At 40.6% G+C, this 16,205-nt stretch overlaps 1 protein-coding gene across 1 annotated transcript in view; it reads left to right on the top strand.

Annotated features, from left to right (window-relative positions):
* slc38a4 (solute carrier family 38 member 4) overlaps positions 1 to 15,860 on the top strand; it is a 35,810-nt gene extending 19,950 nt beyond the window's left edge. Inside the window, exons 13-15 of the mRNA XM_038780060.1 lie at positions 9,030 to 9,174; positions 9,280 to 9,377; positions 12,814 to 15,860. Coding sequence (XP_038635988.1) covers positions 9,030 to 9,174; positions 9,280 to 9,377; positions 12,814 to 12,915 — 345 coding nt within the window. The 3' untranslated portion in view covers positions 12,916 to 15,860. The remainder of the gene's footprint in view (positions 1 to 9,029; positions 9,175 to 9,279; positions 9,378 to 12,813) is intronic.
* Positions 15,861 to 16,205: the final 345 nt, after the last annotated feature.

Here is a 16,205-nt window from a genome sequence, read left to right as displayed (position 1 = left end):
CTTTGAAAGACTTATGTGTGCTATCTACTTCAGCAGCAGTAGTTTTCCTAGGGTCAAGTAGTGCTGGGTCAGACCTCAATAACATGGTCCAAGTTGTAGCTGTCATTGACACCTGGAATATTGTGAACAGTTTCAGTCCCCTTATCTGAGGAAAGATATGCTGGCATTGGAGTCAGTCCAGAGAAGGTTCACTGAGTTGATCTCGGATATAGAGGGATTTTCTAATGAGGAGAGGCTGGTACAGTTGGGCCTGTACTCATTGGAGTTTAGAAGAATGCGAGGTGACCTTATTGAGACATATAGGATTCTTAGGGGGCTTGACAGGGTAGATACTGGGAGGTTGTTTACCTTTGTGGGAGAGTCTAGGACCTCAGAGTAAGAAGTCGCATATTTAAGACGTAATTAGGAGGAATTTCTTCCCTCCGAGGGCAGTGAATCTATTGAATTCTTTATCACAGTGTTGTAGAAGCTGGGTCTTTAAGTATGTTCAAGGTTGAGATAGGTATTTAATCAGTAAGGGAATCAAGGGTTATGGGGATAAGGCAGGAAAGTGGAGTCAAGCTTTATCATTCTTGATTAATAAGGAGATCAGGGGTTATGGGGAAAAGGCGGGAGAATGGGGATGAGAAATTTATGAGCCACGATTGAATAGCGGAGCTGAATGGCTGACTTCAGCTCCTATGTATTTTGGTCTTAATGGTACAGCTCTGAGTCACATTGTCCCCTCCCTTCATACAATGTTACCTAAGTTGCCAGAGTGCGAGGAGATCCAGAATAGTGGGTCTCTCTCCACATAAGATCTTCAGTGTATTTACAATAACATCAAGCATATTTTTATAAACGTTATTAAGCAGATAATGAGGGGCAATGTCGAATAACATTTTCCTTGGCATTAAAGCAAATAAATTAGATAAAATCGCATCATTCACTTTATGAATGGAAATCATTGGCAATGGACTGCTTTTGTTGCTTGTTTTCCAGTTGCTGATTGTTTAAGGAAAAGAAAACAGTAACAAGGAAGCTCTTTATATTGATTTAGACTGAATGAATCTGGGTGTTTGGTGCCTGTCTTGACAGGTGTTTATGTTCGTTCTCACTCTGGTTTGCTCCAACAGGTATGAAGGGCAATGACTCTTCAAATCTCTTTCTTGCGCTTCTTGCCAGATCAGCCACAGTGGTGGCTTGTGTTTTGCACGCTGGCACCCTCAACTTTCTGCTTTAGGCCTGCAGCCCAGCTCACTTCAGCTTGGGAATTTCGGGTAAGCCAAATCAGGCAGCGCAATGTCCCTCGTTCTAGCAATGCAGGTTTTCATAATGATGACTAGTTTTACTGCTCAGTCCACCTTTCACAAAATTAATTGAACCTTTCTTTCTGAGTTGCTGAAGTATATCTCACTTTAAATGTATGTCGGTGTTGCCAAACTGCAGCTCAATGAAAATCTTCTATTGATACAACTCTTTCTTAGGCTGAACATGTTTGATTTCAGGATCTGCAATGTTTGGCTTTGCTCTTGAAGTGCAAATAATTTATCTCGTTGTAGATTTGTTAGAATTAGGGTCCATTGTAAATAAAGAACTTGCGTCTTTGCAGTGCCACATCATGTCAGCAGGATATCCCAATGTGCTTTCCAATCAAGATGACTTTTGAATTGTACGTTAAGTATGGAGTGATATGTGGCACATTTATGTAGAAATATCAGTAAGGCTCAGAAAAAAGTTTTGAAGAGGTGAAGCCTTCAAGGGCATGATGTATAATTTGAGGATAAATGATGCATGGCAATGTTATTCGAAATGCATTCAGGCAGAACAAAGTAGTTTAGTATATATAAAGCATTGCTCCTGGAGGTATCTAAAGGTATATTAGGAGAGTCCTTTGGTAGTCTTCCTCTATTTGGCTTCTTAAAGTAAATCACTTTTTGAGCGAGCACCCGCTAACCATACAGCTACTTGCATTGTTCTATCCTAGTTACTTACTGCCCAGTGAATTAAGTGAATATATGTGAGGAGGTGGGAGGGGTGAAATTGGCATAATTATGAAGCAATATTTTTGAAACCATTTTTATTTGGGGGTGAGGCAGAAGCAGCACACTGCTCCAAATCCTGGATTCAAATCTTGTCCAGGCTGATGGGATGGAAGTTGCTCTGGATGGCTCGGAGGCACAGATATGGAATAGGTTTGAATCATAATGGACTGTGGTCTTGTACAGATTGGAAACATACTGTAACATCACCCTGAGGATATAAGTGTGGCCAGCTTGAGAAGTGGCAAACTCCTCCTCATTCAAGTTGTAGATGCTCTTCTGATCTTGAATTTAACAGAAGGATTGCTTAACCTGGGAATGTTAATGCTGATGTGAGGTGCCCCGAAGAAAAAAACATTTCATTTTCTCACTGCAAATATTCTTTGAATTAAAATAGAGAGGTGTTTTTGATTAACTAACCTTCATAGATAATTTGCTTTAATTTAGTTGACAAATTTATTTGTAATCCTAGAAATGAATGTGATCAGCCCAATGGGAAAGACATCTGGATGAACTTTCTAATCGTGATTCTGAATGACCTTTAACGAAACAAATTAAATGAGATTGGTGTTTTTAATTATCCTTGTTGCATGAACAAAAACAGATTCCTTTGAGTTTAAAATGGGGAAAGACAAGCATCTGATTAGGGCCTTATTGCGGGCATAGTGTAACATTTAACAATGAATGTATCCAATTTTGTGTGACAGCACTACCACAAGGCGAAACGTTTGAAGAATCAGACTATTATTATGGTTTGGCCATGCAGAGTTTAATTGTTGCCAGAAATCTCCTTTATTATCAACTGTCACATTGTTTGCAAAGGCAATGTTGTAGTTCTTTTTGCCATAGGGTCTAAGCACTTTATCAGTGAGAGGTAGCACTTCCAATAAAGGACTCTAGGCAGAATGTGGGGTGAGTTTAAATCTAATGTATCTCAGAAACATTACAGCGAAAAGCATTTTAAGGTGGCATCGAGTACAGTAATCGCCTCGCAACCTGTTAGTACAATTTTCCATTGCCTTGCATTTACTTCTTTTTGTCTGGTCTTGTCTGACGTTTACTCTGCTCATTTTGATTTACACAATCTTTCCAGCCCTTCTAAATGCCAGAAAAAAGCAATTGATCTAGCTGTGTGGCACTGCATTGAACCATTTGTTTCAAATTATGTGGAGATGAGCAGTTGCTTTTTAACTGTGATCCAACTCAGTTAAATGCTACATTTAAAGATCCCCCCCCCCCCCCCTCTGCATCACAAAAAGTATCTGCAGCATGACTCACTTGGAGCTTGTTGTCTCCTGCTGCGCTCTTAATGCCCTGAGGCCTGAGACCAAGTGTTGCCATTGAGTCTTGATTGATCCAAGTTGAGCCATGGGCAGCATGGTAGCATTGTGGATAGCATAATTGCTTCACAGCTCCAGGTTCGATTCTGGCTTGGGTCACTGTCTGTGCGGAGTCTGCGCATCCTCCCCGTGTGTGCGTGGGTTTCCTCCGGGTGCTCCGGTTTCCTCCCACAGTCCAAAGATGTGCAGGTTAGGTGCATTGGCCATGATAAATTGCCCTTAGTGTCCAAAATTGCCCTTAGTGTTAGGTGGGGTTACTGGGTTATGGGGATAGGGTGGAGGTGTTGACCTTGGGTAGGGTGCTCTTTCCAAGAGCAGATGGGCCGAATGGCCTCCTTCTGCACTGTAAATTCTATGTAAGAACTATGTAAGATCTTTCCAAGTTCTCCCTAGATTGATTGTCACTTCATTTTATTCCATTTAAGTGAAATGGGAGACTTTAGAAAAGGTTACAGCTGAACTGTACATAAACTGGCCTGGAAATCTCTGACTGAAAAATGTGCTAGGTGTTGACCAGTGTTCTTGTCTTGCAGTTGAAGAGTTTAGTTCATCTGGAGTACCTATAATGAAATGAATTAGGGTAGTCTTCATTCAGTTAGTTTATGAGGCTACAATACTAGACAATGCCTAATTTGGTAATAAATTGACTATCCTGAACGGATGGTTAATGTCCTGCTCAGTCCTCCCACTCCTGTAACCAGTGCCGAAAAGCATGTCTGTTGCATTGCAAAGAACAGAGGTAAAATACTATTATTTATCTATGTGGTGATTGCTTCTCTAGCTTACTATTCCATCCTTTAATGCAAAACTTTAAAGATTATCTGTAGGATAGTTTCTACTATCGTGAAAGAGCTAGCAACTGTTCTTTACAAGTGGAAATTCTGTAAGTTGTTTTCTCAGTAATTATTACACTGACCTAGTAAATTAGTTTGTGTTATAGTGTTCTCAATACCCTTTAAGGATTGTGAATACAAGGCCTGAGAAACCACTTGCATGGTATTTTGTGACCTGCTGTATTTGAACTAAAAACTTAGAAGTTGAAATATTGCAGTGATTAAATCACTGCTTAATTGATGCACTTTTGATGAAAGAATAAACATATATTGACTTGAAGCTTTCTTTCAGTTCCACCTATTCTTCATTGACTGAAGGATTATATCCTCAAATAAATCACATAATTCACAAGAGTAACCAATTCTAAAACACCATCCACTTGAATTTATTTAGAAGTAATGCAGGTTTTGTAAAGAAAATCCCATCCAAATTAAACATAATACCTATTCTAAGTTAATTATATAATGACACAATATGTACCAAGTGCCTTAATAGATAGAAGGCGGCAGTGGGAGAGATAGGAGAGATGACTGGAAGCACAGTTGAAGAAGTATGCTTTTTGATAAGGCTTTTAAAGTTGGGGAAGAGGTGCTGAGGATTGGGAAGGGAATCTTACAGATAAAGGTTTTGGAACAGAATGGAGAGATGCACAGCAAAACAGAATTCGGGGGCACAGGCTGGGATGTAAGGCTGCAGGAAGTTTCAGCATTTGGATGGTGAATTTTATTTTGGACAAATTGGAGCGTGTGAAGGATGGAGTTCAGGAGGCTGATGAGGAGATCACTGTAGTAGTTGGGGAGAGATAACAAAAGCATGGATCAAGATTTAAACTGGGAGAAAGGTAAAAACAGACATGGGTGATGTTGCAAAAGTGGAAATAAGCAACTTTACGGATAAGATCGGGAATTCAGATCCAGCACTGTGTTGGCAAGATACTGAGATTGCACAGCATCTTGTTTGGCTGGGTAAGAAGCTATGGGGTAGGTGGAATCAATCGAAAAGTTATAAAGTTTTTGGCGAGGTCTGAATAAGATGACTTCAGTCTTCTCATCCTTGATGCCTGCTGCTACAGAGAAGCAATCGCCACAAAGGAGGTCCTGTCCCATCCACAAATTGATGTTGAGTATATAGCAAAGAGATGATGGTGGAGAGGATACCAACATGTAAATGGACATTTTCAGCCTACGTAGCCATCAGCAGAAGCGATGACGCAGGCGGAAAATCCCACAAAAATGGGAATACGCGATTCGCTCTGTCGAGATCACGTTTTCCAATATTGCCCGCCCTTCACCAATGAAGTATGCTCAGAAAGAGCAGGAAGCTCATTTAAATACATTTTAACATTTTACATTTTAACCGAGCTCCCCACATGATCCCCCCCTCCCTCATTGAATAATCATACGTCGCATCGCCGAGGTTTACGACAGTTTGGCCAAATGTGAATCAGTCAAGGGAATCCTCCCCGATACCCCTCCTACCCACGGTGCAGAAGTAAGCATAGCCCACCGGGGCAGGGGGGGGGGGGGGGGGGAAGGACATTAACAACCTGGTAGTGCCAACCTGTGCCAGAGGCTGTATCAGGGGAGGACCCTCTGAGAGCTCTCATCTGGGTGTGAGGTATAGATTATGTTTGTTTGGGGGGGGGGGGAGCCACCAATGCTGATGCCTGTGATGTGGGGAGGGTCCGTGGTGGCGATGAGAGCCCCGATGCTTATGTTTGTGATGGGATTGGTGTGAACCCCGATGATGATGGGGTGGGTGAGGGATTGAGAGCCATCAATGCTGATGGTGGTGGTGGGGAAGAACCATCGATGTTTATGGGGCATGTGGACAGACTGGGTGGGATTTTCTTTCTTTGCTAATTGTGGTGCCATTTATAAAGGGTGCCCCTAGCTCTGTGGAGCCAACCTTGGTGGCTCTATCAGGCCACGCCCCTCCACAGTGATGGTGTAAAACACACCCACTGAATTTATTTTTCCAGAATGGTTCAAAATCTGAACTCAAAACTTGCCTGTGCAACTGGAGGGCTACATTCTGGGTTTTAGTCAGGGCCTGACACTCTGAACAAATGTGGGAATATTCTGCTGAATGACTTAATTATTATGGCCAAAGAGCAATGTATAAATAATGAAATGAAGGGAACAAAGGATGGAACTTGGGGCACTCCAGGCAACAGTTGAAGAGCAATTATTGGTACTGTGCTAGCTGAAATAGAGCAAGTAATGGCAGAATACATAAAGGCGATCTTATAGAAGTGGGCTATGGAGCAGAGGCAATAAAACATCTTAAAGAGTCAATGAGCCGTCCTGAAATATGGTCATCATCACAAAGGATGTTGCAGTACCTTTGACCAGGTTGATTTAAACAGGTCATTGTTAGGAGCGGTGAGCATATAACTGGGAGGCGTCAATGCATTTGTGAAAATTCGAGACAAAGGGGAATTTTTTGATCTACAGCAATGTTCTCCTTTTCCATACTTCCATCCATAGTTTTCAATGATATCCCATTTTTCTCTCTTGATTGTATTTAAATATGATGGACAATTTTGAAGGTCTGCAGATGTAACACAATTGCATTGAAATTATAATAATGCTGACATAATAATTCCTTAATAAATTTAGAATGAAATGTTGTTGCCTGCTCCTTTAATAAAAGAATTAACTGACTTAAAACAAGCCAGTTAGCATTTCTGTTAAAATAGCAAGTCAAGGAATATTGTAATGATGCACTTTCAGAGACTTCATTAGTGAACAAAAATAAATTTATATACAGTGATCTTTAAGAGTTTCATTTTTGCAGCTAATTTTCAAATGCCTCCACCTCAGAGAAGTCCCCCCCACCAGGATGATTTCCCACGTTAAGTCCCAATTGGTCACCCAGGTCAGGTGACCCTTAATATCCTGTGTTGCCCTTAAAGGGGCAATCACCACTAATATCATGCAATGGTGTTAAATCATCACACATGTAATTTCATTCAAAGGTTTATTAAATTGAATCAAGAGTTGGTGAATATTACACAATCTGTCCTTGTGGGATTCACGAAATATTTGTAAACCGCTTTTTTCTGAGTTGGCAAGTGTACAGGAAAAGGACACTTTTCAGTCGTCAATTATTCTTAAATCGAAGATATTTTAGTTTTACCCCAACAGACAAAAATGTCTTGTCAGATTGCATTGAAATATTTTCCTGTACACCACATCTAATGTTGTACTTTAACTTTTGAGCTATATATTTCCATGTGTTTGTTACAACTGACCCACCACTCAAAACTTCCCGTTTGATTTCTTGGTTCAAATACAGCTTAGTGCAATTCATATACTTCATCCAATGAACAGTTTTAACCTTTGAGCTACCTTTATGAGGCAGCATGTTGCAAACAATTTTAACTCCACCCTCATAAATCCAAAGTCAGGAATGCTGCCAAACCTCTCGGTACCCCATTCTAGTATAAATGAACCAAGGAACCATTGAATAATGAAACGGTTTTGCCACTATAATTTCCCCTTTCCCTCAAAGGTACACCCTGCAGAACTTCAGCACCAGAATACACCATAATACTTGAATATTCAAATGCTTATTAGGAATAAATGTTCCGAGCCGGGAATCAATTTTCCAGTGTCTCTTGAAAAACCTATGCGAGACAACGTGTTGCATAGTTTTCCGTGAATGGGGAGTCCAGGACCAAGGGGCCTAGTCTAAAAATCGAGAACTAGGCCTCTTAAGAATGTAATTAGGAAATATTTCTTCATGCGAAATGTGGTGGAAACTTGGAATGCTCTTTCTGGAACAACAATGTGCAAGATCAATTGTCACTCTTAAAACAGAGATTGATAGATTGTTAGCTGAAGGTATTAAGGGATGCGGAGAAAACACAGGTATACATGGGTGGCACGGTAGCACTATTTCACAGTGCCAGGGTCCCAGGTTTGATTCCCGGCTTGGGTCACTGTCTGTGCGGAGTCTGCACGTTCTCCCTGTGTCTGTGTGGGTTTCCTCTGGGTGCTCCGTTTTCCTCCCACAAGTCTCAAAAGATGTGCTTGTTAGGTGAATTGGACATTCTGAATACTCCCTCAGTGTACCCGAAGAGGCGCCTGAATGTGGCGACTAGGGGATTTTCACAGTAGTTACGTTGTAGTGTTAATATAAGCCTACTTGTGACAATAATAAAGATTATTATTATTATATAGATCGCTGATCATCCATGACCTTATTGAATAATACAATAGGCTCGGGGAACCAAATTACTTTTTTTAAGTTTTGGGTGTTGCTGACCAGGCCAGCATTTATTGCCCATTCCTAATTGCCCTTGAGAAGGTGGTAGTAAGCCACCTTCTTGAACTGCTGCAGTCCATGTGGTGTAAGTACACCCAGAGTGCTGTTCCTACACATCAATTTTTTATTGTAGCCTGTGTTTGCAGCACTAATAGGATTAACACACTGTGATCATTTTCAACACATTGTTGAATATTGGCTGTTGCTTTCAGATTGCAGTTGCTATTGCAGTACCATTCGAATGGCTCACATCAGCTGAAAGCATCAGGTCAAATCTCTATTAATTCCACCAGATTTGAAGCTTTAGTAAAAGTTCCCTTTGAACAATTTGAAATATTAGTTCAGGAAATTTTGCATGATGTGGCTCTGACACGGAAAATGAGCCCATGAAGACCAGAAATCGGATACTATAAAATGTCTAAGTTCTATTGACAAGGTCAGTCGTTGGGATTATTTATTACTCAGTTTTATTTTAAGTATGCTGAGGTAGCAGGGGGGCGGGTGCAATATAACATTGCTTCAAAATGTTTGAAAATGTTTAAATAATATTTCATCTCTACAGATCCGAAATTCAATTCAGGAACTGATATGTCCAAAAAGGTCTTTCAACTGGATACGACATATTGGAATTGGAGGGATCCTGCTGATTTTAGACAACCTTCTTGTGATATTCGTTCCAAATATTAGAGATATTTTTGGTTTTATAGGTAAGCTTGCAGGTACCGCTGTGTGACTGACAGTGTATATTATTATTAGGCACATGTGATACATTAATGCCATTTTGTTTCTGTCTTTTTTCTTCTGTGCTCCAGGTGCATCTTCTGCTACAATGCTTATCTTCATACTCCCCTCAGCATGTTACATCAGACTTGTGAAGAAAGAATCAATGAAATCCATGCAAAAGATCGGGGTCAGTAATGATGAATCAAAATAGTTCATGCCAATTTTGTCAGGGTAACTTTGTGAAGCTGCACTCACATTCTGAACAGAAAGTCATGCCTTCGTGTACATCCGAAGTTTAAAGGATCAATACCTAGGGAGCACAATTCCAGAAATTCAACAACAGAATTTAACATAGTATTTCATCATTGCCTTAGAATCATGCAGTGGGAGTAGGCCTTTCAGCCCTTCAATCCTGCTCTCCCCTATCCAGTTAGAATCAGGCTTTTAACTCCATTCATTAATTTTTGTTTAATATTGCTCGACAACTTTACCTGAAAAAAATCTATCAATCTCGGTCTTGACATTCTTAGTTGCCCACCAGCTTCCATAGCGTTTGTGAGGAAAGAGTTCCAGACTTTCATCACCTTTTGTGTGGAAAAAATGTCCTCTTGTCCTGGATTCCCCACTAGAGGAAATTGGTCCTCTCTGTCAAGCATACTGAATATATCATTCAGATCGCCCCTCGACCTACAAGGGAATAAAAGTGAAGGGTATGCAACCTTGCCTGATAGCTTAAACCCTAATATAATTCTGGTGCTTTGGGACCAATCTATCCATCCTGATCCGCCATGTCCAAATCTGAATGTGATATTTAGAGCAACTCTCTCTACAGCTGGAACATCACTCCCTCATTTTTAATCCCTTTGCAGTAGAATCCAACCGACCACTTTGATTGAAAGCTTTGTCAGCTTTAACAAAGAGTCATCCCGACTCGAAACATTAGCTCCCTTTTCTCTCCACAGATGCTGTCATACCTGCTGAGATTGTCCAGTATATTCTCTTTTTGTTTCAGATTCCAGCATTCGCAGTAATTTGCTTTTCTGACCATTTTGATTACCCTTTGTGTTTGTGCAGTAATTTTGAGTGATTTGTCTGTATGGTCACCGAAATCTATTTGCTCTTCCACAGCTTCTGGTATCACACCATTAAAGCCATCGCAGTCTACGAATTTGCCAGTTTGAGGTCTTTTAATCTGAAAAATTGACTACTGTAAATAAAATGGACATGCACAAATATTAATTGGCTTTACATTGTTTGTTCTGCCACAGTTTAGCGCAACATAACATTTTTTGACTGGCTGTCCATTTTTCAGCCTCCATTACCTTATAAATCATTAACAGAGAATTTTGTTTCCCAATTCTATGCTTGCCTTTTACACACGGTTTAAGCTGAATACTAAATGCTAGCCTCTGTATTCGTGGTGGGCTATGACACCACCAACATTTGATAGGACAGGACACTTTTGTCTTCCCTCATGCTGACTCCGCTCCCAAAGCCTGGGGACAGTTAAGGAGGCAGGCACCTATGCTATTAGTGATATCATCTGGGAATTTACCTCACAGAGATGTGAGGAATTTGGGATTCACGACTTGGTGTTCCTTGAGAGGTCCGTTTGTTCCTGGCAAAAGTCTGGATTTTGTTTGCTAATGATTATTTGCCATTTAGAAGCTGTCAAATGTAAGTTAAGTCAATTGTTTTGCCTTTCATAAATCAACAGTGTTAACCATCTCCATTCATTTGCTTGCAATGCCTGTGTCTTTGGATAGGATTTCTGGCGGTGACTTAATGCCACCCTCACCTCCTCTGACATGAACATTTGTGGTGAGAGCAAAATATGTGGTACTGGTATGGGGATTGCCTGCTCATAAAGGAAATTTGCAGGAGGTTAGCAACATGGACAGATTTCTCCTCCGCTCATTCAGACAGTCATGATTCTGCGCACGCGGAATGCACAAATGTCTAGCTCCCTCAATCGAGCAGGATCAAAGCTTTTATTCCTAATGCTAAGTGATAAAGACACTATTACCATAGAAGCATAGGAAATAGCAGGAGGAAGGTGTTCGGCCCTTCGAGCCTGCTCCACCATTCATTATGATGATGGCTAAACGTCAATCTCAATAGCCTGATCCGTCTCCCTCTCCCCGCCCCCACCACATATCCTTTAATCCCTTTCATCCCAAGTGCTATATCTGACTGCTCTTGAAAACAACTGTTTTGGCCTCAACTGCTTTTTAGAATTAGAATTAGAATTAGAACAGTACAGCACAGAACAGGCCCTTCGGCCCTCAATGTTGTGCCGAACAATGATCACCCTACTTAAACCCACGTAACCCGTATACCCATAACCCAACAATCCCCCCATTAACCTTACACTACGGGCAATTTAGCATGGCCAATCCACCTAACCCGCACATCTTTGGACTGTGGGAGGAAACCGGAGCACCCGGAGGAAACCCACGCACACACGGGGAGGACGTGCAGACTCCACACAGACAGTGACCCAGCCAGGAATCGAACCTGGGACCCTGGAGCTGTGAAGCATTGATGCTAACCACCATGCTACCGTGAGGCCCCTTTCTGTGGTAGCTAATTCCTCAAGCTGACCACTTTCTGAGTGAAGAAAGTTCTCCTCATCTCTGTCTTAAATAGTCTACCCTATATCCTCGGACTGTGACCCCTGGTTTTGGACACCCCCGCCATCGGGAAATTCCTTCCCACATCTACCCTGCCTAGTCCTGTTAGAATTTTGTAGGTTTCTATGAGATCCCCCCTCATTCTCCAGCGAATACAATACCTAACCGACTCAATCTCTCCTCATACATCAGTCGTACATGCAAAAGTGTCAGGTTGGTAAACCTTCGCTGCACTCCCTCCATAGCAAGAACATTCTTTCTCAAATAAGGAGACCAAAACTGCACACAATATTCCAGATATGGTCTCAACAAGGTCCTGCATAATTGTAGCAAAACATCCCTGCTCCTTTACTCGGATCCTCTCGCTATGACGGCCAACATACCATTTGGCTTCTTTACCGCCTGCTGCATCTGCATGCTTACCTTCAGCAACTGGTGTATTGTCAGGGTGCCAGGCAGGCAGTGTCGGGTGGCAGTTTGCCCATGCCGGGGCTCTGCACCAGGGGTTCCCTGCCCTTATGAGGGGGGCTGCTTGAGGACGCCTTAATCCGTAAGGTGGGTCTTTAGGGGGGGGGGTCTGGAGGCCGTGGTAGGGGGTATCAGAGATCAGGGCGGCATTTAAAAATGGCGCCCCATTCTTTTCTTGCACTGAAGCTAAGTATGACCTTGACAGGGCGTTCCTTGCCACAGCCCAAAAAAGAAACTGAGTCCCGTTGACATTGAGAAACACCCCGCTAAAGCGCCTAAAATAGGACTGTTTCTATTTCGTAAATCACACCCATTACCTCTATTTCATGGAAGCTGCAGATTCCTTGTGTTGATTCCACAGTTGGCACAGTACCTGAAATGTTTAATTAGTTAAGAATTCCATGATAGTTTGTAGTTCTGTATTGAAATGCTAATTATTATCGGTACTTTTAAGAATGAATGGTTGTTTTTAGATAAAGATGGTAAAAAAATGTGATGTTTTTTGTTCCTCTTTTTTTCTAGGCTATGATTTTCCTCATCATTGGAATCATTTTTATGATTGGAAGCATGACTCTTATTATTTTTGACTGGATCCACAACCCACCAGGTTCAGGTGGCCATTAACCAGGTGCTCAGTGCTACTGAATGGAACCAGCGTTTGTTTTGCATCTTATAAACAGCCCTGGAAAACAGCCACAGCAGTCGTCAGATGCCATTCCTCATTTACTTTTTTAACAGAAAGATTCCAGAGACTTGAGCACACAAGAGTTAAGACTAGATGCTGTCTGTAGATAACTGAAGATCTGTTCTTACAAGGAATTGTTTTACTTAGGCTTAAAATGTCTTTGGACTTCAAAAAGAAAATCCAGATTCTGGATTTGTAGGATCTGCTGTGAACAAATTCAAAATGGAACAATACCACATATTGCAATTTAACTGCTGGCTGTATTGAATTTAAGAAAAGCTGTACCCGTGGCTCAAATACTGGAAAGCTTTTGTCTCTGAGGTTGTATATAGTTTTCAAATATTACACCAAGCATGCATTTACTAACTTACAGGATGCGTTAGGCTCCTGTTGCATTTACCCTCTTATCTTTTACGGTATTGGAAGTGCATTTTTCTGACGCGGCCTGCTGGGCCTGTAAAGAGAGAGCACCCTTTTTTTTTTAATGGCTTTTTTTTCAGTTAAAGATTAAAATCGGATAAAATGGATTTGGCTAGCAATTTTTGCATGTCTGTAGATAAGGTCCTGATCCTGTACCTTGACCGCCTACCTTTCCCTTGCATTCTGTGCCACTGGTTCCAACCAATCACAGAGCCTGGAACCATGATCAGAATCTTCTTACAAATGAAAGGATTATAAGATGAGGTACAAAATTGTCTTTTATGTAACCTGATTTAAAAAGTTAACTTATTTCATTCTAATCTTTAACCTGCCAAGATATGCAATGTGTTACTTCACTGGGATATTAGTGTAATGTGTACATTATTTCTGTGATTAGTATTACCTTTCTCAGAAAGGTAGAAAGTGCATTTCAATCCAAAACCTTTTAACCATTTTACAAGATCAATTCAAGAAAAGAAGCTGTAGCCTTCTTCTCCAAACAGCAGATCATTAATGTTTTGCAGTTAAAGGATAGCTCTCTTATGAATGGTGCTTTGCAAATACTTTAAAATAATCATAGAATAAGTGTTGGTTTAATTACTACCTTTGTCTTCCATACATAAACAGAAAGGTGTTAAAGGGCAAAATGTTCGAGTAACAAAGTACTTGGTTTTAGTTAAACCAGCACCAGTTGTCAAGAATGTTATGCTGCAGGCAACTGTGATTTCATTAATGTATATAATACATATTTTTTTTATGAGTTGATATTTTTGAATCAAAATGTATAGTACCTTGTGTTCAGTTACTTTAAAAAAATAACTTCTAGAAAGATCAATAATCCAGATTTATTTTTAAACTAGTCTTTGCTCGGTCTTCGAGTGTTTGGTATTTTAATTATTGGGTTGTAACACAGCTTAACTGTGAGCTGCATTTTAATATGAACCTTTGTTCAGTCGCACAATATACTTTGGCATCTGCATTAGCTGCTTAAAGATTTCTCTGATTTACCATGATTAACATTTAGCAATCAACAACGTGCTTTGAAAATAGCATTTTTAAAAACAAACTTACACTTCCTTAGTTCGGTGGTAAAGCTCCGAGTTTGATGCCCCAACAGATTTCTAAGGGATTTTTGACACCCTGGAACTTCAAAACTAGTTTGTTTCTCTTCCTAGTCTACATATCAATCATTTTTCTGCATTACTTTATGAGGAAGTTTGTATCATGGTGAAGATCTGTGACCATAATGATGGACAAGAAATGCCTAGCAGAGGTATTTTTATTTAACTAGCCAAAGTGGAACTTTATTTATAGATCTAAGTATGAGTGACAAGTGAATATTTCCAATGTTGTGATTTATTCTTGTGTGGGTGTGTTTGATTACTCAAATAGTGTCTTCGCTTGAGTCTTTAACGTATTGTAAATAGGGATCCTCATGGTAAACTTGTGTGAGTTTTGTTGTCTGGTGAAACGCGACAGCCAATCTCTACATTGTGAGATTTATTTTGCACAAACCTGTTGTCAGTTGGTTTCCGATGGCTTCTGTGTCACCTTTGCTGGTCTCAAGGGAGAAAATTCCACAGGTTTCCACACGTAGAAAGAGTGGTAAGCGGAGAAGTCAGTATATATCCCTATTAAAATGAAAGGCACCGGATCCCCATGAGTACTGAGGGTCTGGGGTCAGATGCGCAGAGATGGTCCTCAAGATTGTGTCACCTCCGACAAAGTGCTTCACTCCACCAGCCTCTCTGTGGGATTGGATCTCATGGGTACCAGAATTTAGGGCTCTGTGGCACCGAGTCACCTGACACTGACCAGGACTCACTCCTAAATGAATCCTGTCCTTGTTGGTTGGCCATCCATCGTTTGTATTTGCCTCTTGATGGGTCATTGTGGAGCGTTCTAGGGAAATTGGACAACATGTCATCCGATGCTTGGATAATAAGCACTTGAGGAAGTGGCATGGCCATGCATAATAGACCGAAGAGTATTCCAAGCAGCATTTAAAAGCCTGATGAGCAATTTACCCTGAAAATCTTTTAAGAATATTTTTCAATTCAGCATTCGTAAATTTTGCCACAAAATGACAACTAACTTTTTTTTGATGCTTTTCTCAAGTGCTTTTTAAAAAAAACCAATCAGCTCTTACCCTTTTCAATGAAGCAAAACCTGATTATTTGTGACCTCTCGAATGCCTTACCAGGATTCTTTCCGAGCAGTGATGAATTCTGTTCTGTTTGTTTAGTTTTATGATATAAATTATGCACAGTACTCGTGAAATGACTCATGTTTTTGTACAGGTGGGTGAAGCTACTGTGGCAAGGTACAAATTGCGTTTCAGTTTACTTAAAATTGGTATAACCTTTCTGACTTACCATTGCTGGAAAAACAGGCATTTTTTGTATCAGAGAAAGTTGTGAAAAAAAATACTGCTCAATAAAGCTGTATAAAGACATTTTTCTCATTTTGTTGTTCTGAATTTGTGCAAATGATCATTCTGAACCATGAATAACGAACTGTAAATGAATTAAAGTGCAACTTGGCAAAACGTTGTTTGACTTGCATTTGATGAAAGCGATGCAATGCTAAATCATTCAACAAGAGATTCTGACAAAACTTGTGGATAGGAAATTGATAGATCAGTGAGTTAAATTAGAATTACCAAATATGGCCGGACATATTCCTGAGGGTTTCGCCCGATACCCGTCTGCCTCCAACCGTCCAATTCAGGTCTAACTGTATTTCTTCCTCTTCTTACAGTTTTCCCCATTTTACTTAGTGTCACCACAGTACTGGTTAATCCCCCTTC

Source organism: Scyliorhinus canicula, chromosome 20 (genome assembly GCF_902713615.1).
Source record: "Scyliorhinus canicula chromosome 20, sScyCan1.1, whole genome shotgun sequence".
Classification (NCBI taxonomy): Eukaryota; Metazoa; Chordata; class Chondrichthyes; order Carcharhiniformes; family Scyliorhinidae; genus Scyliorhinus; species Scyliorhinus canicula.
This window is presented reverse-complemented; position numbering and strand designations above follow the sequence as displayed.